The 25,508-nt window shown below is 41.7% G+C and overlaps 1 protein-coding gene across 2 annotated transcripts; it reads right to left on the bottom strand.

The window, feature by feature from the left end:
• Nucleotides 1-1,410: 1,410 nt before the first annotated feature.
• On the bottom strand, nt 1,411-24,165 carry LOC308306337 (uncharacterized protein). 2 transcript variants are annotated; one of them, XR_013963152.1, is made up of 5 exons: nt 24,028-24,165; nt 20,933-21,020; nt 19,196-19,284; nt 11,349-11,440; nt 1,411-2,940 (listed from the first exon to the last, which is right to left on the bottom strand). XR_013963152.1 is itself a non-coding variant. In XM_080751283.1 (4 exons), exon 4 carries the CDS (start codon nt 11,189-11,191, stop codon nt 4,082-4,084), a length of 7,110 nt encoding a protein of 2,369 aa, XP_080607409.1. In that variant the 5' UTR covers nt 11,192-11,440; nt 19,196-19,284; nt 20,933-21,020; nt 24,028-24,165; the 3' UTR covers nt 1,411-4,081. The 2 variants fall into 2 exon arrangements, 1 of the variants encoding a protein (XP_080607409.1); XM_080751283.1 differs by having other exon boundaries at nt 1,411-11,440.
• Between the last annotated feature and the right edge of the window lie 1,343 nt (nt 24,166-25,508).

Below are 25,508 nucleotides of genomic sequence, written 5' to 3'. Positions count from 1 at the left end.
CTTCCCATTGACTTATAATGGGATACTAATAAATTAATATCAATTAAACTATACAAGCTATCTCTTAGAAAAGTAATAGCACACTATTCCCGATGAAGCCGGTCGATTTGACATATGGTGCGAGTGTGTGGTGCAAAAACTGTGGGCGGTGAAGCGCGCCGAATGTGTTTAATCGCCTGGAGCGATTAAACACTAGAAAATGTGCAATTTGTGAAATTGCGAGTGTGGTTGCCTGACTCACCTGGACGCGAGTTGTGGGGTGTGCTGGCGGGACCCCAGGAAAATGGTTTATCTTGTGCAGTATTTCAGTGGAACAGTTGGTTTAATAGATATCAAAATACATTCTTATCTTATCAAAGCAACCTTTCTGAACCTTAATCTTTTGAGATTAGCACAATATGATTTGATATTGTGTGATGTTGAAAATACTTTGTATAGAGTACATAATCTGCATAAAATTCTACATGCATTAAAACTCTGAACTCTGACTGGGGGGCTTTGGTAAAGTGGTCGATTAATGTAGTCTAATCATCGTCCTAACAATGTCCTGCAAATCAAAATATGAATGTTTGATGGCATGTCATTAAAATCTATCTTGACATGGCACACTGACTGACCATTACAAAAAGGTGGCGGTAGCCTGTCAATATAGGGCTATGCTTTCCCCACACTTGTATTATATTATGTCTAATTATGACTAAGATTCAGCACCTTTTATTTTTCTGTGCTGAGAATAGATATAAAATACCCTGTATTGCACTTGGGAACGTCTCACCTTATAATACAAGTGGAGCCAATGTTGAAACATGTCAAAGAGTTTAGTGGCTGTGTTGAAGCCATACCATTTGTATGCTGTATGATCGATACTGCTCAGCATGTCAGGCACATTATTGAATGGTGTCAAAATGACAATGCAAAACTATTGTTCAGGCTACTTTGTGACAAACTTTATCAGAGAGGTTGGATCCTTGTTGTTCGCTTCACCATCTTGCACACAGTACACGGATTGAAGTCCATCCAGCAGGGATTGAAGTCCATCCAGAGAGCATGGATTAGTCAGGACACCATCAATACAAGTTTTGACTCTTGCAAGGATCAAACAGTTATGTGGAACCATGTAAAATACATTATAACACCAGATTGTAGAGGCAAGAATAATTGGAAGTTGACAAACTGAATGTTCATGGGCTTGTGTATAATGGATTTATTCAAAATACACTTTTTCACTTTTTGTTCAAGTGGTGAATAACAATTCTGATTGTGGATAGTAATTCAAAAACCCCAAACACATCTGTATTCATAGTAAATGTCAGACTAAATAGATTACCAAACATATAAATTAACTTTCAAAACAGATTCACTTTTCAAACACATGGTAAAAAGAATAAGAGACACAAACACAGTAGCAGATATAGTTTAAAATGTTTATTAACAAACTGTTATTAGTACCTTTACTTTATGCAACACCATAAATATCTGTGCTATTATAATCAATGGTTAGTGGTTATGATTTTACCTTATGCAACACCATAAATATCTGTGCTATTATAATCAATGGTTAGTGGTTATGATTATATTTAACAATGTTATGGTTCAATTGTAAGATTTGTATGTTATGCTAAAGTTAACAGTTTTACTATTGACAGATATTTTACTATGGTTTATATTGATGTCAGATTGTTATTATTAGTACTATTATTGTCAAAACTAAAGTGGTGTAAAGTCTTACAAAATATGTAAGTGCTTGGCTTTAAACCTCAGCTATACTGGATATGTGCAAATGTTTTTATTTTATTTTATTTTTTTACTTTTACTCCACTACATCTTATCAAACATTATATTTTACTTTACAAATGTTGATTACTAACATAATACATTAACCACTACATTTAAAATTACATTTTGACTATTTGCTATTTACAAATTTTGATTATTAACATAATACATTAACCACTACATTTTTAATTACATTTTGACTATTTGCTATTTGAAAATGGCTGATCTACAATACTTTTAATAGTTTTTCTACACATTTATGCAAGCTAAACATTTGTAGTAGTTACCAAAACTGCAAAAAATATATATTTTAACCCTTCATTACCTATTTTAGATTTTCCAGGGTGAAGCGAAAAACCCCTGCCTCCTAATTTCAGAGTGCAGGGGGAAAAATGGTTCACCGACCCCTCAACGGCGATCAAGCAAGCTCCTGGAAAATGTATTTAAATAATAACTAACATTATGCAACTGATGAACAAATGTAGATATTGTTTAGTTACTATTTTTGTAAATATTAACACAATACATTACTTCATTGCTAATTAAATGTTGACTATTGAAACCTGTGAAGTGTTACATTTTGCATGTATATTTTTAGACGTGTGCTATTTTCTGTACATTTTGATGCCAATACTTTTGTATGTTTAATCAAATAAATTTGGAATACTGAACATTACATTTACTTACTAGAAGACTATTTCTATCTACTTTTAAGTCAAACATTGAGTACTTTTACCACCACTGTAAATATTTATATCTAACTTTTGAGTCAATTAAAGATGTTGAACTGTTAACTAACATTCTGTAATTGATTAACTAATTTAGTCTAACCAGGTGCTGCAGGCCTAAAAACAAACAGTGGGTTAAGAAATGATCAATATGCACATGCATATATAAGATGGGTCATGAACAGGCAGTATAAAATCCAAAGTGGCATTTGGTTAAAGATGGTTAGTCCATGTTTTTGTAATCCAATTTAGGGATGGCCAATAATGTCATTCTATGTGAGCTTATATAAATTCAGTACCACATGTCCATGAGCCAGAGCAAAAATTAAATGAACAAAGACATATTATTTTCAAAGAACATTCCTGAAAGGTAGAAAAAGGTTAAAGGCAGAACAATTCAAACATCTGTTAGCACTGTAGAATCACTCAACGGCATCTGAAAAACAGGGAAAAAAGTGTTAGTATATTTAACCAATGCAGACGGTTCACAATCAACATGACATGACTGAAATAAAGTATTCAAATGAAGAAACAGAAATTAGAATTTACCCCTGTAAAGCAGAAAAGTGTTAAAGACATAACAAGTGTCTAACAAGGCCACAATAAGAAATGTACTCGCAACTCAACATTTTATTGATATAGTACATGTAACATTACAATGGTCAAGGTTGTACATTGATTAAACAAACATTACATAATGTAGATCAACATGACATGACTGAAATAAAGTTATCAAATGAAGAAACAGAAATTAGAATTGACCCGTGTAAAGCAGAAAAGTGTTAAAGACATAACACGTGTATAACAAGGCCACAATAAGAAATGTACTCGCAACTCAAGATTTTATTGATCTAGCACATGCAACATTACAATGGTCAAAGTTGTACATTGATTAAACAAACAATACATAATGTAGATTAGTACACAACAATCACATAATGTAGATTAGTACACAACAATCACAGAAAGCAATGGGTTGGTTGGTTAGTTGGTTGGCGTTTAGGTGAGTAGGTCAAATCAGATTTGAGTTTTGGGAAATCGATTTCCATTATTTGAGGGCTATGTGTACCAGTAAGTGATGCATCTTGTGCATTGTAATGTATTACTGGTCTGATTTGACCTTTGTGGGACTAGAGCCTGCCAGGAGTGTGTTGATGAACAAAGTTCATCCATAGCCCCCATAACATCTCTGGTGTCCACCTTTGGGCAGATATCACCGTAAGTTCAAGTGTCATTGTGCGATTTTAAGTGTAGTTATATATATTTTACATTTAAAATGTAGTTATATATATATATTTTACATTTAAAACCAACCCAAAGCGTTTCCATGAGACAAAAACCTATAGAACAGTCTATTCACAAAGGATTGGCCCTAACCCTAGTTATGAACATTTTAGTGACATCAGAGGCCCGACACGATGCTTTTATTGTGAAGCCAAGCGTTCCTGAACTTCTTTACTCCTGGAGGTTTCTGCATCAGGAATATAGCCGATCTGCAAGCCCGCGACGCGTTGAGCTTGTAGAAAAGTAGGTCTGCGTGCTGCCAGTGTTTGCAAGCACGTCCTGCAGTCTATGCACTAGTCATCTTCGGTGGACAATACGCAATACACAGGATTGTGATAGCTGTAGTATGTACGTAGCACTCCAGACTGTAGACATTGCTGTGGTCTTGAGATGTACATGTGATCCAACAGCGTGTTCTTTTCTGTGGTGGCCTCCTTGATGAGTTGTGCATATCCTCTGGACTCTAGAAGCCTTGTTATGGGCCCAGGAAAACCGTTCAGTAGGTCTTCGTTGAAGTCTCCACAGACTACGATGGGCTGGTGATCCATAACTTCCAAGGAGTCCAGAAGCGCCTTCAGGTTCTCCATAAATGGGTTACCATAATGTGGTGGTCTGTACACCGCAGCGATCAGAAGCTTGACAGGGGACTCGATCTTTACTGCCACAAACTCAAGGTTTGTCACATTGTGAAGGTAACGCTTTTCACTAGCCTGGAAATGGTCCCTCACATACACAGCGACGCCACCGCCGTTCTGTTCTGCACGTTCAGGTAGCTTTGCATATGACACGTGTCTGTTGCGGCTGAACATGGTGTAGCCGTCCAATTGCAGACTGTCAGCCACAAAGGAGCCAGTGAGATGAGTTTCTGTCAAGCACAGGACATCTGAAAGTGTCAGCTCGTGGTGTCGTTTGAGGTCCTGAATGTGAGCCGGTAGACTTTGAGTGTTGTGGTGGACAATCGTCAAAGTTTGGGCTTGGGCCGTCGTCTCTCGAAACTTCAACAGTGGCATGACACTGTCCAGAGACGCAGTCTTCATGGACTCCAGGGCAGCTGTGATTTCAGGATCAGCCCAGATTCTCTTCTCATCAAAGTCAATGATGTGCAATCCTTGCAGTGTCGTTGTCCTACTGAGGGCAACGTAGGCCATCCCTGGTAGGAAGACCGCTTTCAAGGAAACCACTGCGGATTGTGTAGTCTTCCCTTGGACTTTGTGAGACGTGCAAGCATATGCCAGCTTGATGGGAAATTGCCTGCGAATCACTTTGTGGTTACTCAGGTTTTCCTCCATCCTCTCGACGTACACCTGTGTGGCGCCAGGCGTAGTTCTCCGGTACTTCAGTCCTGCTTCAGGCTTGTCTAGCACCAGCCAAAGCTTGGTTACTGTAGTTCCGTCCCTGTCGACCCGCATGTCAACACCATCAATCTTGCCAAATGTGCCGTTTACAAGGCCATCCTCCACATCTATGTTCCTAGTGATCATGACAGGGGCGCCTTCTGCAATTTGCAAGTTGTCCTCAAGATCCTTGTACTCTTTACCTTTGTTGGGTTTTGAGCGTCGAGTCATGCGGTGACTAATTTCGTCTCTCTCGTAGTCTTCTGCAGGTATGTCAACGATGTGAGTGTGTAGCAGAGACAAAGTGTCCGTGTTGTGTTTTTTAACCTGAGGGTTGGTTGCGAAGATGTGCAAAACATCCTTAGGACAATGTTGATCATCAGTCAGTCTCTCACCAAGGAGTGCTCTGTCTGCATCGCTCAGCCGTTCCCTCTTGTCCTTGACTCTCAACCTATTCAGAAGTTGTGCATAGGGCACGTCATCCTTCTGTCGCATGATTTCTGTCAACGTGACCATCTCAAAGTGTTCACGCAGAAGATCCGGTTTGCCTTCTTCTGGCACGCAGAGCGGTTTTCCGCTTGCCGTTGGAGGGAGCTGGTAAAAGTCACCTACTGCAAGTACCGACATGCCACCGAAGGGTTTCTTACTGCCTTTGATCTCTTGCAGTCTCCAGTGAACGTAGGTAAACAATTGCTTTGAAACCATCGAGATCTCATCGATGACGATGATCTCTGCATTTCCCAGCTTTGCCCTCACATCATCCAAACTGTTTCCCAGCCCTTTGTAGGGTGGGTTGAGGCTTCTGGGCAACTTCAACAGGGAGTGCAGTGTGTTACCCCCGATGTTGTACGCTGCAGTTCCTGTAAACGCAGACAGCAACACCATGGGCATGGATGCATCTGCGTCTTCATACAGTCTGGGGAGTCGACGGAGAATCCTTGTTGCCTCACCGAAGATGCACCTTATCAGGTGTGATTTGCCAGTTCCAGCACCCCCAGTGACAAAGAAGAAGAACGGCTCGGGGTTCTGCTCAAGTATGCTCTGAAAGCACCAGTCACGTACAGAGTGAAACACGGAGGCTTGTGTCTGGTTGAGGTTTTGACACATTGTACGCAGATAATCCAGGCTCATTTGCGGGGCTACTACTCTATGTGCAGGAATTGTACCCACCTCATGATTGCTGAATTCTGGCACATCATCTCGTTCTTCCACGTCCAGCGGATCCTCGTCTTGTTCGGCAAGACATTCCATGCGATCCAGCTCGTTTTCTGGGGCAATGTTGGCCCAGGCATTTTCAACTGGGCCATTTTTCCAGAACTCCTCCACGGCCTCTTCCACCGCTTGACTGTACTTTTCGAACCTCTTCTTGTTCTCAGCAACAATCGTTTTCGCGGGCCAAATCTCGTCTGTTCCGGGCAATCTCACACACGCGGACTCGTAGAATTCCTGGTATGTGGGGAATGCTTCGGTTTTGAGGGTCGATTGATAGCGATGAGGCAGGTAGACTTTAAGCAAGTTGCCATAGAATTTCTCTGGCTCCTTCTTTTCCGAGAATTTTGCATATCTGACAACTGCATCCTTGCCCTGGCGCTTCTTAATGGTTCCCATGTTGTCAGACAACTTCACGCAACTTTCGGCTTTTGCTTGTTGGCCGTAGACCACCCTGTACTTGGATGCAAAGTCTGCTAGACACATGTTGTCAAACTCTGGTGTTTTGGGCCTGGCGTTGTACTTGTCCAGATATCCCTTCATCCACACTTGGTCCGAGTCGTCTGGTCTTTTCTTCAGCGCAGCGAGGGGGAGACTCATTTTCATTGCATCGTCATCCGTCGGGAGGAAGATAACGTCACGGGAGCATTTCTTCAACGGCATGCTGCAAGTCCTGGCCACTGCCTCCTGAGAGCTAACCTGCCTGTTTTTCACATAGGTTTGAACGAGTTGGTTCATGGCATCCCTCTCGGTGACTTTCGTCGGATCGATGCCAACTACTACCTGTTTCAGAAGTTCGCCCATCTCATGTTCTGCCTTGGATATGTAGGAGAGCATGTATGTGATTGCGATATGGTGATCCAGAACAAACTGGATATCCATGTTAGCATTCCAGGCCTTCAGGAAAACTGGGTTGTAGTTGTTCACAAAGCAGTCCTTCACGCCGCGCTTCATGAGGAGCACGCGGTTCTTCCTCATGTCTTCAAGACAGCTGTCGTACTCTTCGCTGGTCATATTGCACTTTGCCAGCAAGTCCGGCAGATCTGTCACTCCTGACGCAGAGTCCAGCAGCAGGTCGAAAATTGGTTTGAGTTTCGCCATAGCAGCTTCTGCTCTTGCCGTCTGTTTTTTGCCAATGCCTTCGGCACGCTTTGCCTTTGGTGCACTTTGGTTTGCGCCTTCATCCATGTCTTTGTTTGCTTCGCTTTCATCTTCTGTGCCACAGTCATTTCCAGTTGGATCAACCGCCTTTGGGTTTATTATGCAGGTTTTGTCCACTGGTGGCTTTGGAAATCCAAACCTGCATGTCCTCCTACCTTTCCTACAGGACTTTGTATGGTTTCGGCTGTGCATCTGAACCTGTAGGACAATTTGGTAAAGCACAGGATCTTCGTCCGGATCAGGCAGCTGGCACGAAATGTAGCGGTCTGCAAACTCGCAGATCTTCTCCTCTGAGTCAACGCCAAGGACGGGGGCGCCGTCGACCCACATTAATCCATGGAGGTGCGGGGACCCTCTGGCCTGAAACTCTATACGATGGAAGCAGTCGATGACGCGTCCTAATGGTAGAGCTTCTGAACGCACCAAGTTTGTGTAAGCGGAACGAACTCGCTTGTCAAACATTCGCATAGTTGTGACTGCGTTGCTTCTGAGAATGTCGCATTTCTCATTCCAGTCCAACTTTTCAAAATCCACGATCTGACCTTGCTGTGCTTTTATTGCCCTGATGACCTCTGGCCATCTGAACTCAGCCGCACTTATGGTCAAAAAGAAGGTGGGTGGGCCTAACTGACGGACCATGGCAAACAAGTCCAACAATGTCTTGTGCCAGTAAGCTGGAGTCCCTCTAATTGGTGACATGAATCGTGTTGCGTCTTTGTTTCTGACCAGTCTCTCGACTTCAGCCTTGTCTTGCAACATCTTGTTGGTGATCCTGCGACCATCCTTGGTTAAAGGTTTTCCTTTCTTTAACTGAAATGAGATGGTGGTTTTCGCAATGTGTGTCTCTGAGACACAATGTGCAAAGAAGAGAAAGCTTTGGTCTTTAGCGAACCGACCGTCAACACTGAAAAGTCTTGTGTTAAAGTAACGGCTTGGGGACAGTGGGATCCTTCTCTTCACGTCCAACGTGTTTGCTCCAGTTGGAAACAAAGTAGGGAAGGCCTTTGCTTCAAGGTTAGGGACAGTGCTGTAGCTGACAGGCCTGTTGCCTTCGGCGGGGGCAATGCTAAATATGCCATCTCCATAGGTCATCAATTCTTGTCCTATGTCATCTGCCTCCAAGCAACTGTCTAGGCCATGTCCAGGTCTCAGCGCATCTTGCTCATCTTCAGCACTGGGGGGATCTTGATCCACTGCCCGCGATGCGTCGAGAGCTTCAGTAGACTCCGCTACTTCCATCATTTCGGCCTCATCACAACTGTCCATGACTTCGTCTGTGGGCAGGTTTTCAACCTGGCCCTCCACATCGTCGTCATCGTCTCTGATTGGGATGTCTCTGTAGTTTGGGTTAATCTGGTTGAGTGTCCTCGCGCCCAGTATAACATTCCTCATATTGACAGTGTGAAACAAATAATGGCCTTTGTGCCGCAAACTCCGCTTTAGCTTCATTCGGTACAATCCGGATGAGCCGAGCCTTCTCGGTAAGGCGTTTATTGTGGTTTCCATCTGTGATGGCACACACACCACAGCACCATGTAAAGCCCCCTGTTTGCCTTTAGGAAGCGTGAGAATCTTGGCAAACGGTATGTGCAAAGCTAGGATTTGCCTTTCCAGAACATTCAGGTTGCTGAGCTCTGGGGGAATGGGTGCTAGCTCTAAATTGTTTGCGACAGCCAAGGCTGGCATTCTTCCAGCTTTCAGGGTGACCCGACAGCACTTGCATATCCACTCGTGATGCCTTTCTTCGGGGACAGTGCAGTCTTGCGGGCCTCCACATTGATCGTCACACGAATGGACGTATTTGCCTGTCAAGCAGGCGGCAACCAGCTTGCGGTTTTGTGTGAAGTCGGACCGATGGCAACAATAAACTTGTTCCGAGAAAAGCGCCCGATGGCACGTTGTGCACACATAAGTCGGGCCATCTTCTATGTCTTTCTGGAACGTGGCTATAGCGATTTCTTCTAACCTTTTCTGTTTTGCAGCTGCTATAGCAGCAGCTTCAGCTTCCCTCTCCTTTTCGTCATGTCTCAGTCTGAGCTGGACTTGACACAACACATTGTACCTACGTCTAACTTTCAATGCAGCGCGGACACGGCGGCGCAACTTGAAATACATGTCCGTTTTGCATTTGTGGGCCATGTAAAACTTCATGTGTTTCCTGACCTTCTCCCTATACTCAACATCTTCATTGAACCTTCTGTTGCCATATCCCTTCATCTTGACCTGATGCTGCTTTCTGAACAGCTCATCTTCCCTATACCTTTTGTTGCCATGTGCCTTCCGCTTGAGCTGATGCTGCTCTCTGAATTCCTCATATTCCCTGTACCTCTTGTTGCGATATCTCTTCTGCTTGTCCTGATGGTTCCCTCTAAACTCCTCATCATCCCTGTACTTCCTGTTGGCATATGCCTTCTTGTAATTATTTTGCCGTTCCCTGAATGTTCTCTCACTTATTATTCTCATGGCCATGTATTTCTGCATATAGGCCTTCCTCTGAGACCTAGGTTTTTCCTTACGATCAGATTTCAGCTGAGCCTCTCTTTCCCTTCTCATCATTCTCCGTCTACGTTCTTTATTCACTTTTCTGGCCCTATCAGGTGTTGTATCCGACATCACTATTGGGGATGGTTCATAGCCAACCTGCAAAGAATGTTTGGTGGTTGGATGACCAGTGTCAGATTCATCCTTGATAGTCAGATCAACAGGCTCTTTTTGATGCAGGTTGACAGGATGCATATGCATAGTTGACGGACGTGGTGACAGAGCACTTGTGTGTACAAATGTCACTGGCATGAAGTCAAACTGCATGTGGTCAATGCGTGACGAATGCAAGAAGTCGTTTAGCGTGTCAATCTGAGCAATGAGATCTTCTAAGCGAGTGAAGGTCATCATTACAGCTTTGCCTCCGTTCCATTCAGGCAAAGGTAGGCCATCAACACTTCTGTCATGAGAGTCAAACAGTCCATATCTTCCAGAACTGTCTCTAAACACAGCAATGGTGTACGGTGATACTGTAAGGAGAGCAAATTTGACATTTTGAGACAGACACTGAAGTCTTTCCTTAAGATTCAACCACCAATGTTGTCGGTGAGGCTCTCCCTGATCTCTCATATAGCCCATTTCTATGTTCTCTCTTTGGACAGAGTACCTATTGTGTTGGGTTTCCACAGTGAGTGGCGTTTCCTCCATAGATAGATGTTCGCTCCTAAATTGCCCTTGCCTTTTTATTTTTTCTATTGTTCTTTTATACAGACCATCTCCCTTGTCCAATATCTTGTCAAGATCATCCGTCTTCAAGTCCAGACCTTCATTTAGATGTGCCAGAAATGCCAGAGCCATGCATGTACACTGACGATTCTGTGACATTAAGGAAAATGAACGATGATTCTGGCTTTTGGATGCTTGCACAGATATCACAGAGGGTGGCGCGATGCATGGTTGTTGTACAGGGTCATTGTCGGAGAATTCCATGTCCTCGCATGGTTGTTGTCCATGGTCATCATGAGAAAGTTCCATGTCCTCGCCAATGTTGACTTTTTCTTCAACATCAGACTGTGCCTGTAGCTGAGGCTCCATGGCTGGACTAAAAGTTTCTCGTTTCTCTTCATCCTCCTCAGCGCAACCATTTGGTGATCTTTTACGTTTCCTGTCAGCCCACACTTTACTCATATGGATCGATCTTTGTTTTTTTCTCGGCATGATGTCAACGTTCTAGGTCTAAATTTGTGAAATATCCTCTCTTTAGCAAAAGAAAAACCTTCAAATATGTAGTACTAATCACATATCACTAAGCATAAAGAATCAACTTAATGTGTGTGTGTGTGTGTGTGTGTGTGTGTGTGTGTGTTAAACTAACCTTGTAGTAGTGTCACTCTGGGAAGGTCGGTCGGTCAATTGCAGCCGTGTCCAGATGTCTAGCCGCAGAACAGAAGAGCCCACCGGCCACAGCTGTAAATAATTTAAAAATACAGTATTTTAGATACAGAGTTAAACTGAACATACATGTACTAGTAAGTCTCCCTAATCGGGAGAAAAGCGACCGTAACGGTGCATACACAAACTTAATAATAAGCAGCGATGACCGGGCCCTCGCAGGTCTACCCACGTCACAAGGGGCAGCAGTTACACTATTACACTATTGCCCTATTAAACTATTACACTTATTGCACTATTACACTTATTGCCCTATTACACTTTCACACTTTTACACCTATGAAACTATTAAACCATTACACTTATTGCGCTATTACACTATTACACTTATTATGCTAATACACTATTACACTTATTACACAATTACACTTATTACACTATTACTTTATTACTTTTTGTTGGCTTCCTTCTGTCTCCTAAGACAATGGAGTATGCGCCAGGGATTAGTCAACTTTATTACACTATTACAATAATAAACTATACACTTATTACAATACTACACGATTATACTTATTCCGTTATTACACTATTGCACTTATCGCCCTATTACACTTATTTCACTATTAACCTTAATACAATATTACACTTATTACACTATTTCACGATTACACTTATATACAGGTACGGTTTAGTAGGAGTTGTGTCCCCTCAGCCATCGCCTGATTTAACAATCTGCTAAGCAAGCGCATCCGTCGCTAGGATTGTTTTTCTGTGAATAGTGGGGACCTGATGATCTGTCTTGTCACTCTTGTGATGTTTTGTGTTATATGGTTTTGTGTTGTTTTTGTGTTGAACAGACTGTGAAGACAAATTTCCCCTCGGGGACAATAAAGATTATTATTATTATTGCGCTATTACACTTATTGCACTATTACACTATTACACTTATTGTGCTATTACACTATTTCACTTATTACAATATTTCACTTATTACACTATTACACTTATTGCGCCATTACACTATTGCACTTATTACAAACCATTGAAAAGATATAGTAAATAGGAACTATCAATAATCAACCGATCAGAAGAGGGGCGGGGCTAAGTTACACCAATGAAGGACAAGTACTTTAGACCAAGTCCAATGACACCACCCAAAAGTCTGAGCGACAAACCGTTGAAAAGATATAGCAAATAGTACCTGTCAACTATCGACCAATCAGAATAGGGGGCAGGGCTAAGTTACACTAATTAAGGACAATGAATCTGAAACAAGTCAAATGGCATCACCCATAAGTTTGTACAACAAACCCTTGATGAGTTATAGCCAAAAAAGCAACAATCAAGTTTCGATGGCCGGGCCCTTGCATGGCTATTACACCATTACCCTATTAAACTATTACACTTATTGCACTATTACACTTATTGCCCGATTACACTATCACACTTTTACACATATTAAAACTATTAAACCATTACACTTATTGCGCTATTACACTATTACACATATTACACATATGCTATTACACTATTACAGTTATTACACTAATACACTTATTACACTATTACTTTATTACACTATTACAATAATGAACTATACACTTATTACAATACTATAGTATTACACGTATTGCGTTATTACACTTTTACACTCTTGCACGTATTGCCCTATTACACTTATTGCACTATTAATCTTATTACACTATTACACTTATTGCGCTATTTCACTATTGCACTTATTGCACTATTAATCCCTGTGCACTGACTTTCGTACGTGTATGTGAAACTTTATTCTGTAACCGTCTATGCGGAAAATGATGTAGGGGGCGCTATTGAGCCATTAGGCCACGCCCCCTTTTGATTATTTTTAAATACGTAATTTTTCGCCACTTGTGATGTGTGTGCAAAGTTGCACAACTTTTGGAGTATATTTTGCGCCTCAAAAACGCGATTCTTTATTGGGAATAATAATAATTAAAGCTGCAAGCAGCAATGACCGGGCCCTCGCAGCTCTACCCACGTCACAAGGGGTAGCAGCCAATTAGCGTTAGAATTTTAGATTCAGCATTAGCATTTGTTAGCATTAGCATTTGTTAGCATTAGCATGTGTAAGCATTAGCATTAGTTAGCAGTAGCATTTGTTAGCACTAGCATTTTTAACATTAGCATGTGTTAGCATTATCATGTGTTAGCATTAGCATGTGTTAGCATTAGCATTTGTTAGCATTAGTATGTGTTAGCATGTTAGCATTAGCATTTGTTAGCATTAGCATTAGCATGCGTTAACATTAGCATGTTAGCATTAGCATTTGTTAACATTAGCATGCGTTAGCATTAACTTTAGCATGTTAGCATTAGCATGTGTTAGCATTAGCATTTGTTAGCATTAGCATGTTAGCATTAGCATGTTAGCATTAGCATGTGTTAGCATTAGCATGTGTTAGCATTAGCATGTGTTAACATTAGCATGTGTTAGCATTAGCATTAAAATTAGCATGTTAGCATTAGCATGTGTTAGCATTAGCATTAGCATTTGTTAGCATTATTACGACAAACGGTTCATGAGATATAGAGGCACTTTGTTTGGTGAAGAGCACTTCCTGTTTGGCAAAGGAAGTGCCAATTATGGTTAAGGACTCTCAATCAAGTCATATGACATCAGTGACGAGTCTGTACGACAAACGGTTCATGAGTTATAGAGGCACTTCCAGTTTGGTGAAGGGCACTTCCTGTTTGGCGAAGGAAGCGTCAATTAAGGTTAAGGACTCTTAATCAAGTCATATGACATCAGCCACGAGTCTGTACGACAAACGGTTCATGAGTTATAGAGGCACTTCCTGTTTGGTGAAGGGCACTTCCTGTTTGGCGAAGGAAGCGTCAATTAAGGTTAAGGACTCTTAATCAAGTCATATGATACCAGCCACAACTCTGTACGATAAACGGTTGATGAGTAACAGCCAAAAAAGGGGACAATCAAGTTTCGGCAAATCAGAAGAGGGGGCGGGGCTTAGTTAAACCAATTAAGGTGAAGGACACTTAGTCAAGTCATATGATACCAGCCACAACTCTGTACGATAAACGGTTGATGAGTAACAGCCAAAAAAAGGAACAATCAAGTATGGACCAATCAGAAGAGGGGGCACTTCCTGTTTGGTGAAGGAAGTTTGACGCTTCGCCAGGGGCACGCCGTTTTACGAAAACTCACGATTCGCACAACTTTTCATCGTTAAGGTGTCTTGAGTATGCCGAGCGAACTTGAAGTTGATCCGATTAACCCCCTAGGAGGAGTTCGTTAAAGTGCGACACGTGAAAACGCGCCAAAACGCCACTAATTAGTCAAAATGTCTGACTTCCGGTTTGGTTTCGGACATGGCGCCAAGAGACTTTTTTGTGAGTTCGGACATGATACAGGTGTGTACCGATTTTCGTACTTGTAGGTGAAACCGTATAGTGGGGCTGTTGCGTTGAAATTTTGTAGGGGGCGCTGTTGAGCCATTAGGCCACGCCCCCCCCTTTTTTATACGAAATTTCTCGCCACTTGTGATGTGTGTGCAAAGTTGCGCAACTTTTGGAGTACGTTTTGAGTACTATTTTTACACACAATCCAGGAGCATTGACAGGCCTGACACACACACACACAATCCAGGCCATTGACAGGCCTGACAAGGCTCGGCTGACACAAACACAGTACGTCGTCAATTCACCATACAGTAAAGGAGGAGGGGAGCGCACTTTTTATGATCTATATACCAGTTTGCTTGTTTCTCTCGCATAAATCTGGCAACACTCTTCCTTCCACTGTCCAGTGTTTTGTTTTATATACCAGTTTGCTTGTTTCTCTCGCATAAGTCTGGCAACACGCTTCCTTCGTCCCTCCACTGTCCACAGTTTGGCTAATGGCTAACACTAGCTCCGGTAGAACTGGTCGTTTTAAACTCTATAAAGGGAATTAAAAATGCTATCCTTAGATCGCCAACATGTGTTGTCCCTATACTCCCATGGACTTTGTTTGGAATTATCTTTGTTGTTCTTCAGCAACGTTTGACGTTACGTGAGTTATCACGCACACACACATGCACACACACACACACACACACACACACGCACACACACACACCACACTCGCCTGGCCTGGCCTCAGTGTGAAGGAATGGCACTCTCTGCTGGACAACATATTTCATTACACTACCTTTTAATGCAGTCCACACAGCTCACAGCACTGCCTAGATTTTTAATTATTTATTTTTATATTGGATAAATTTCACCGATAAGATATAAACCGATATGCCCAAATAAGGCCATATGGGGCCGATAATATCGGTGGCCGATATATCGGTCGCTCACTAATGTTGATTACATGACTTTAGAGATACTGTGTACCGCTTTGTGATTTTAGGCCAAAATCTGTAGGAGCAGTGTCCAAAAATGTGATTGAAAAGAATCAGCCTGATGGTGGTGCTAAAATGGGACAGATCCATGTTGATTAGAGTCTAGTACACAGTATGTCTAGAGTCTAGACATACTAGACATACTGTGTACCGCTTTGCATGATTTTAGGGCAAAACCTGTAGGAGCAATGTGCTTTTTTGCAAGGCCTCAAGGTGGCGCTAGAAGAGGGCCACTTGAGAAATGAGGTGGTTTGGCAGCCAAGGAGTGTGTGTGCAAAGTTTGGCATGGATAGGGGCAACGGTGACGGAGATATGAGTAGGGTAAAAGTGTGACAGACTGAAGGCCGGTGGAGGTTTGGATAGTAACTGTAACATGCACATTTGTTTGTCCGTCACATTTGGGGTTAATTAAATTTTTGTCATTTTGCAGATACTCCAACTCCAACTATAGTTAACTCTAAAGTTAAATCATTTCCCGAACTAATATTTTCATCAGGCAAGAGAATTTTTTCTTTATATTTTTTAGAAAATTGGAAAATGGCAAGGGCAGGCAAGGAGACATGTTTACAGCTTGTAGATCGGCTGTTTTTGCTACTTGACATGAAGCAGATCATTCATTTACAAAGTTATAAATCCAGAGATAAGAAGTTTCTGGCCGACAGTATATGCAATGTGGCCTTCTGGAGTGAGTGGAGAAATATTGCGGCCCTCTCCATCATCAAAGTTGACCACTCCTACTATAGAGGTACTGTGTAACGATATGCGTTATGTTTGTACAAAATCTGTAGGAGTACTGTAAAAAGCACCTCCTGGTAGCACTATGCCAGGCCCATGTGAAAATGTGGGGCAGAGGTTCTGCTGAACTGCTGCTTACAGACAGAAACACAAAACACAAACAAGGTGCAAAACGTATTTTCAAACATACTAAAATCCATTATGCACATGTGGAAAGTTTGTCCGTCACATTTGAGGTTAATTACAATTTTGTCATTTTACATCAACTATAGATTTTTTTTTAATTGGAAAATAGCAAGGCAGGCAGGGAGACATGTTTAGAGCTTGTAGATCGGCTGTTTTTGCTACTTGGCATGAAGCAGGTTCATTTACAAAGTTAAAATGCAGAGATAAGAGGTTTCATGCCGACAGTATATGCAATGTGGCCTTCAGGAGTGAGTGGTGAAAAATTGCGGCCTTCTCCAATAACAAAGTTGGCCACTCCTGCTATAGAGGTACTGTTTAACGATATGTGTGATGTTTGGACAAAATCTGTAGGAGTACTGTAAAAAGCACCTCCTGGTAGCACTATGCCAGATAAGCAACTGTCACTTCGCATACACAAAGAAGGCAGTCGTAGCCAATCAGGAGGGAATATGGGGATTTGGGACAGATCCATGTTGATGACATGACTTTAGAAATACTGTCTGACAGCCGGTGGAGGTTTTGATAGTAACTGCGACCTAACGGCAATTAATGGTTTACATACTAAAATCCATTATGCACTTGTCATGGATATGAGTAGGGGAAAAGTGTGACGTGCCGGACAGACAGACAGACTGACTGACAGGCGGTGGAGGTTTTGATGGTTAACTGCACCTGACGTCGCAATTAATGATTTACATACTAAAATCCATTATGTGCATGGAAAGTTTTTCCGTCACATTTGGGGTTAATTACAATTTTGTCATTTTACAACAACTATAGAAATAAAAAGTTCAATATTTCCCAAACCAATATTTGCATCATATGGCAAGAGATATCGTGTAGCAATTCTTTTTTTAGCTTGCAGATAGCTGTTTTTGCTACTTGACATGAAGCAGGTCATTCATTTACATTCAAGTTAAAAAATAAGTTTCTGGCCGACAGCATATGCAATGTGGCCGTCTGGATGAGTGGAGAAATATTGCCATCATCGAAGTTGGCCACTACTGATATAGAGGTACTGTGTAACGATATGCGTGATGTTTGGACATGGTAGCACTATGCCAGGCATATGTGAAAAATGTGGGGGAGAGGTTCTGCCCTGTCATCCAGGGAGTGTGTGTGTGGTCAGTTTCGCTGCTCACAGACAGAAACAGACAGAAACAAGGTGCAAATCATATTCTCAGACATGCCTTTGGCCTGGGGGAGAAAATAAAGTGTGCGCTAAAATAATATAGAAAATGTATCTTCAGAATTGTAATGGCATCGAGGACATACATTCTGGTGTCAACCCCAATTATTATTCATTTAGTAGACCCTCCAGAAAAACTTGATTCTGTAATCACTTAGGTGTCAAACAACAAACCTCAACAAACCACATGTGTATCTCTGCATCTACACATCCTAGAGTGCACTCAGCAGTTTGGGAATGTGTTCGTTCAGCGACCCCTCAACACCTAAGTCCACACAGGCACTAAGATAGATAGATAATAGACTGGGGACCTAAAACTATGACATCAGTCTATATAAAGGTATTACAATTGAACTGTAGCTTTCAACTTTTTCAAGCCACTTCCCCCCAGACTAATCATATTTTAAATGGGGACCCCTCATGCTGACAAGCCTAAGTGCTTGTCAATTTAGTTTCCCTGCACCACAGATAAATATGGTGAAATAGCTGATTTGCAAACTCACTACACCTCTCATTGAACTGGGGAGACCCCACCCCTAAAAGCACTTGGAATTACAGACATGACATTTAGTTTTGACTCTTAGGGATGAGCAACCGGGAACCACTATCAGCTAATAGTGATATACAGTATATATGTATGGGTCAATTTAGATCCCCTGAAAACTTGGGTCAGGATTTACACAGTATTTTTAGAATCAACCTCAGTCCTAAATGGGTGAAGTATACTACTAAGTAGGCTAATGCAGATGTATTTGCCAGTGGTACAAATTCAAAATAAGTATGGAATCATCCATTTACTTTCAAAATGTGTTTGTAAATGTCTGCTTGAACAGTACTGCTGAGTCTGCTTAGCTAGTAGATCTGCTATTTTTGGCTAATGTTCTACTATAATAGGGATTCTAGGGTTTAAGTGGTTAATCCTATCACACAAGGATTTGGCGGCCCCCCTGTAGTAACTCTGAGGACCCCCTAGGGGTCCCGGACCCCCTGTTGAAGACTCCTGTTCTAGTACATTAAATTAGTCCTCTGCATCTACTTGGGATGTCATTAACGGTTAATTTACCAGCTGGTTAGCCGTCAAGTGTGGGGGTCAGCAGCAATGACTGCATGTCTACAGTTCTAGTTTTTTTTATTTATACAGCGGGTCCCATGTCCAAAATAGCAGATCTACAAGGTCAAAATGTGTTGCATGAGCCTGCAGTTGTCAGCAAATACAAAAATCCACTGCCATGCACATTTCTCATGGATGTTATAGTTGATCTTCAGAGACATGAATGGAGATCACTGTTACATCTGAAACTATTTGATTTGCGTGTGTCAGTTAAAACAAACCTTGCAGTGTCAGTCAGTCTGGGAAGGTCGGTCCGTCACCAACAGCCGTGTCCACCAAAAGAACAGAAGAATCTGTCGTCGGGTCACAGCTGAAAATAATTCCAAAAATACTGTATTTTAGACCCAACTGAAGATACATGCATTATTGATTTACACACTGAAATCCATTGTGCACATGTGACTTGGAAAGTCATATTTTAAGTAGTTATTAACAATTGAATTCACCCTTTGTTAGCCTTCTGGTTGGTCCCTGACTGAGCAACCAGCAGGCTCTATGTGCCTTGTTCTGCCTTTTTAAAAATAAAATAAAAAATAACCGATCTACAAGCTCACAACGCCTCGCAGTGCAAGACGTTGTGAGGTCTGCTATTTTTGGCTAAAGTTCTCAGAATATGGACGCTAGGGTTCAAGTGGTTGATATAGAAATGGAGAAAAAAAGCAGGCTTGTCCCACCCTGGTTCTGCATTTTTATGTTGAATTTGCTAAAACATAATTTTTGAAGAAGAAATAAAAACATAAAAACATGCTGAGTCACTATACTGTCACTGAGCAGCTTCTGTCTCTGCATCTACACATCCTAGCTAACGGAGTGCACTCAGCAGTTTGGGAATGTGTTCGTTCAGCGACCTCTCAACCCTAAGACCACAGGCAGGGTATAGACTGGGGACCTAAAACTATGACATCAGTCTATATAAAGGTATTACAATTGAACTGTAGCTTTCAACTTTTGCAAGCCACGTCCCCCACCCCAGACTAATCATATTTGAAATGGGGACCCCTCATGCTGACAAGCCTAAGTGCTTGTCAATTTAGTTTGACCCTGCACCACAGATAAATATGGTGAAATAGCTGATTTGCAAACTCACTACACCTCTCATTGAACTGGGGAGACCCCACCCCTAAAAGCACTTGGAATTACAGACATGACATTTAGTTTTGACTATTAGGGATGAGCAACCGGGAACCACTATCAGCTAATAGTGATATACAGTATATATGTATGGGTCAATTTAGATCCCCTGAAAACTTGGGTCAGGATTTACACAGTATTTTTAGAATCAACCTCAGTCCTAAATGGGTGAAGTATACTACTAAGTAGGCTAATGCAGATGTATTTGCCAGTGGTACAAACTCAAAATAAGTATGGAATCATCCATTTACTTTCAAAATGTGTTTGTAAATGTCTGCTTGAACAGTACTGCTGAGTCTGCTTAGCTAGTAGATCTGCTATTTTTGGCTATTGTTCTACTATAATAGGGATGCTAGGGTTTAAGTGGTTAATCCTATCACACAAAGATTTGGCGGCCCCCCTGTAGTAACTCTGAGGACCCCCTAGGGGTCCCGGCCGGACCCCCTGTTGAAGACTCCTGCTCTAGTACATTAAATTAGTCCTCTGCATCTACTTGGGATGTCATTAACGGTTAATTGACCAGCTGGTTAGCCATCAAGTGTGGGGGTCAGCAGCAATGACTGCATGTTTACAGAAGTGTGGGGGTCAGCAGCAATGACTGCATGTTTACAGTTCTAGCTTTTTTTATTCATACAGCGGGTCCCATGTCCAAAATAGCAGATCTACAAGGTCAAAATGTGTTGCATGAGCCTGCAGTTGTCAGCAAATACAAAAATCCACTGCCATGCACATTTCTCATGGATGTTATAGTTGATCTTCAGAGACATGAATGGAGATCACTGTTACATCTGAAACTATTTGATTTGCGTGTGTCAGTTAAAACAAACCTTGCAGTGTCAGTCAGTCTGGGAAGGTCGGTCCGTCAACAACAGCCGTGTCCACCAAAAGAACAGAAGATCTGTCGTCGGGTCACAGCTGAAAATAATTCAAAAAAGACTGTATTTTAGACCCAACTGAAGATACATGCATTATTGATTTACACACTGAAATCCATTGTGCACATTTTAAGTAGTTATTAACAATTCACCCTTTGTTAGCCTTCTGGTTGGTCCCTGACTGACCAACCAGCAGGCTCTATGTGCCTTGTTCTGCCTTTTTAAAAATAAAATAAAAAATAACCGATCTACAAGCTCACAACGCCTTGCAGTGCGAGACGTTGTGAGGTCTGCTTTTTTTGGCTAAAGTTCTCAGAATATGGACGCTAGGGTTCAAGTGGTTGATATACAACGGGTAATGTGACAAAGGCCCTGACAGTATGACTCAGACATATGGGTTGGATTGACAGTGAGGCACAGGTGTGAAACAACAAAGCTCTCGTACAGGGGTCTTCAACGTTTTCAGGCCAGGGACCCCTTGGCTGAGAGTGAGATGAAGCAAGTACCCCCAATACAAATTGTGTAAAATTGTGTTGCCGAATAAAACTGTTCATAGATTTCTTAGACAGACTTGTTTGATAGCACTGTCATCCTATTGTCATGTGTATTTTCATACATTTAACCACTTGAACAGTCAAATATTTTAATCTTTTTCCCACTACAAACCTCTTTGCCAAAAATAGCCGATCTACAAGCTTACAAAGTCTCGCAGAGATCGGCTATTTTTGGCTAATGTTCTACTAGAATAGGGATGCTAGGGTTCAAGTGGTTAATGCAAAAAACATGATCCTATCACACAAAGATTTGGGCGGTCCCCCTGTAGTGACTTTGAGGACCCCCTAAGGGTCCAAGACCCTGTTGAAGACTCCTCTTGTACATGAAACGAGTCCTCTGCATCTACTAGGGATGTCATTAACGATCAGCTGGTTAGCCGTCAAGTGTGGGGGTCCAAAATAATCATAATTAACTGGGGACCCCCCACCCTGACAAGCACTTTGTATAACACGGTTATATTGTGAAATCATATTTAAACTGGGGACCCCCCACCCTGACAAGCACTTTGTATATTGTGAAAATAGCCGATCTACATGCTGTGAGCATGTAGATCAGCTATTTTCACAATTTCTGTCTCTAATATTTGACAATTTGGCCAACGTTTAATTTGACATTTTAGGAGTATTAAAAAGTCATTAAATTGTAACTTTAGAAATGTGCAGATACCCTCTATTCCCTTAAACTTTGGTTTGTTTACTGTTGAGTGAGAAAACAATGCTGCACATTCAGTTAATCATCTAGAGACCCCCCAAAATAATTTGGGAATCCCCCTGGGGGTCCCGACACACAGGTTGAGAACCACGGGCCTATGTGAAACATTTGGGGCAGTGGGAAACAGTCATGTATCATGTTGTGGTTCTGTTATGGCATCTATGGAGTGTGTGCACGGTTTCATGTTGATCGGTACCAGAGATTAGCAGTCAACAGACACATGGATGGACAGGGTGCAAAAAATATTCTCTGCCATGCCTTTGGCCTGGCAGAGACAACATTTGCTCAAATATTTGATTGTGACAGTCAGTTAAAACAGTAAGCTAATGCAAATGGATTTGCCAGTGGTACAACTTTACAAAATGTGTTTGTAAGGGCCTTTGCACACAGGAGCATAGCATTTTTTTCCGTTAGCCAATGAGTTTTTACCACAACCTTATCATAGATTCCATATAGCTGATCTACAAGCTCACAACAAACCAGGGGTCTTCAACATTTTCAGGCCAAGGACCCCTTAGTTGAGAGAGAGATGAAGCAGGGACCCCCACAACCTTATCATAGATTCCATATAGCTGATCTACAAGCTCACAACAAACCAGGGGTCTTCAACGTTTTCAGGCCAAGGACCCCTTAGTTGAGAGAGAGATGAAGCAGGGACCCCCACAACCTTATCATAGATTCCATATAGCTGATCTACAAGCTCACAACAAACCAGGGGTCTTCAACGTTTTCAGGCCAAGGACCCCTTAGTTGAGAGAGAGAGATGAAGCAGGGACCCCCACAACCTTATCATAGATTCCATATAGCTGATCTACAAGCTCACAACAAACCAGGGGTCTTCAACATTTTCAGGCCAAGGACCCCTTAGTTGAGAGAGAGATGAAGCAGGGACCCCCACAACCTTATCATAGATTCCATATAGCTGATCTACAAGCTCACAACAAACCAGGGGTCTTCAACGTTTTCAGGCCAAGGACCCCTTAGTTGAGAGAGAGATGAAGCAGGGACCCCCACAACCTTATCATAGATTCCATATAGCTGATCTACAAGCTCACAACAAACCAGGGGTCTTCAACGTTTTCAGGCCAAGGACCCCTTAGTTGAGAGAGAGAGAGATGAAGCAGGGACCCCCACAACCTTATCATAGATTCCATATAGCTGATCTACAAGCTCACAACAAACCAGGGGTCTTCAACATTTTCAGGCCAAGGACCCCTTAGTTGAGAGAGAGATGAAGCAGGGACCCCCACAACCTTATCATAGATTCCATATAGCTGATCTACAAGCTCACAACAAACCAGGGGTCTTCAACGTTTTCAGGCCAAGGACCCCTTAGTTGAGAGAGAGATGAAGCAGGGACCCCCACAACCTTATCATAGATTCCATATAGCTGATCTACAAGCTCACAACAAACCAGGGGTCTTCAACGTTTTCAGGCCAAGGACCCCTTAGTTGAGAGAGAGATGAAGCAGGGACCCCCACAACCAAGTTTGGGCGGAAACGGTGCTGTCTTTCACAATAAAACACCACCAGTTAGCTCATAGCCGTCAACTTGCAAAAGTACTTTTTCAGCCGTTTTAACGGCAAACGCCCGGGGCAGGACTCAACTTTATAACGAACTAAAAAGCTAACCTAACGTTAGCTTCGTTTAGACGACAGCAAAGGCATTAGCGCTGCTTTCGAGTTAGTTTATACAACATGGCAGTTTGCTATCAAGCTAACGTTAGCTTAAACACGACGCAGAACAAAAAGAAATGATCATGTTAAAGAAAGTTAATTACCTCAGTGTTGTAGGGTCCTGCGGGGAAAAGGAAAGATGTAACAATATCCAAGTAAATCAAATGGAATCGCTGTAAAATAGTAGCAATAAATCTGTGTGTAGTGTCTGTCTCGTCTCAACCAGGGTCTCAACACCAAACAAACAGCACGACAGCGTAAAGCAGTCTGAGGGGGCGTGTCCTCTGGTTTTAGAGCAGAAGCTTCTAGAATCAGCCAAAGAACCCTGGAATTCCGGTCTGTTGATTGGCTTGAGCCAATGACGTAGCAGGAAGTGTATGAGCTTGTAGTCCTCTCCTCCTCTCCCAAGGTTTTTTTATTGCCATTTTATGATTTATTATAACTTATAAGTATACAGGAAAGTGTTATTAACATTACTGTCCTGTTTAAAAATGAATGAATAAACAGTAGCATAACCAAGGTTACTCTTCTGTAGATAGATTAGAGATAGATTGTAACATTTAATTATCAATAAATATCCATTAAATAATAAAAAGATCGCTTTTATCCATTTAATAATAAAAAGATCGCTTTGTAAAATACAATTTATTTATTATTCAAAAGTAAGAAATACATTGTAACATTTAATTAACAATAATTATCCATTAAATAATAAAGAAATATCACTTCATATAATACACTTTATTTATTATTAAAAAATAAGGCACAGACCTTTCATGTTTTTGTATGACCCGCCCACTAATGGTGGATTGATTTATTGATTGATTGATTGATTGATTGATTGATTGATTGATTGATTGATTGAAGACTTTATTAGACGTTTGCATGTAGGAAAAGGTACAGTTTCATGACGGTACAGTTCACTGGTCTGGTACAAGGTCAACTAAAAGGAGATCTAAGCACTTGGCTTATTTGCACAGGAAACCATCATGTAACCTTGAATGACAGACGAATAGAAGACAGTGCATGCAGTATAGTAAAAAAAAAAAAAAAAAAAAAAATATATATATATATATATATATATATATATATATATATATAGCAAACATATAATTTTCCGATTGTCTGTCTGTCTGTCTGTCTGTCTGTCTGTCTGTCTGAATGAATGAGTGAGTGAGTGAGTGAGTGTCTGTCTGAGTGTCTGTCTGTCTGTCTGTCTGTCTGTCTGTCTGTCTGTCTGTCTGTCTGTCTGTCTGTCTGTCACAGCGTTTCTCCTCAGTGGCTGGAGCAATTGATCTGAAATCGCATCACCATTAGCATATGAATACACCTGACTAACTGTGAAGCCCGTTTGTCACTTTCACAAATCATATGCTGTATATTAGCATTTTTATGGTGTATCTATATCTATTCTGCATCTAGCATGAGGCATATCTATTCTGCATCTAGCATGAGGCAACATGTTTAACCAGCTCTGTGTGTGTGTGTGTGTGTGTGTGTGTGTGTGTGTGTGTGTGTGTGTGTGTGTGTGTGTGTGTGTGTGTGTATAATCGCATCACCATTAGCATATGAATACACCTGACAT

Source organism: Nannobrachium achirus (genome assembly GCF_963921795.1).
Source record: "Nannobrachium achirus genome assembly, chromosome: 20".
Taxonomy (NCBI): domain Eukaryota; kingdom Metazoa; phylum Chordata; class Actinopteri; order Myctophiformes; family Myctophidae; genus Nannobrachium; species Nannobrachium achirus.
Note: the sequence above shows the minus strand (reverse complement) of the source record. Positions and strands in the feature narration are given on the sequence as shown.

What these genes read in the sequence shown, in the direction of transcription:
- LOC308306337 (XM_080751283.1), bottom strand. Translation starts at nt 11,191, where the DNA reads ATGCCGAGAAAAAAACAAAGATCGATCCATATGAGTAAAGTGTGGGCT.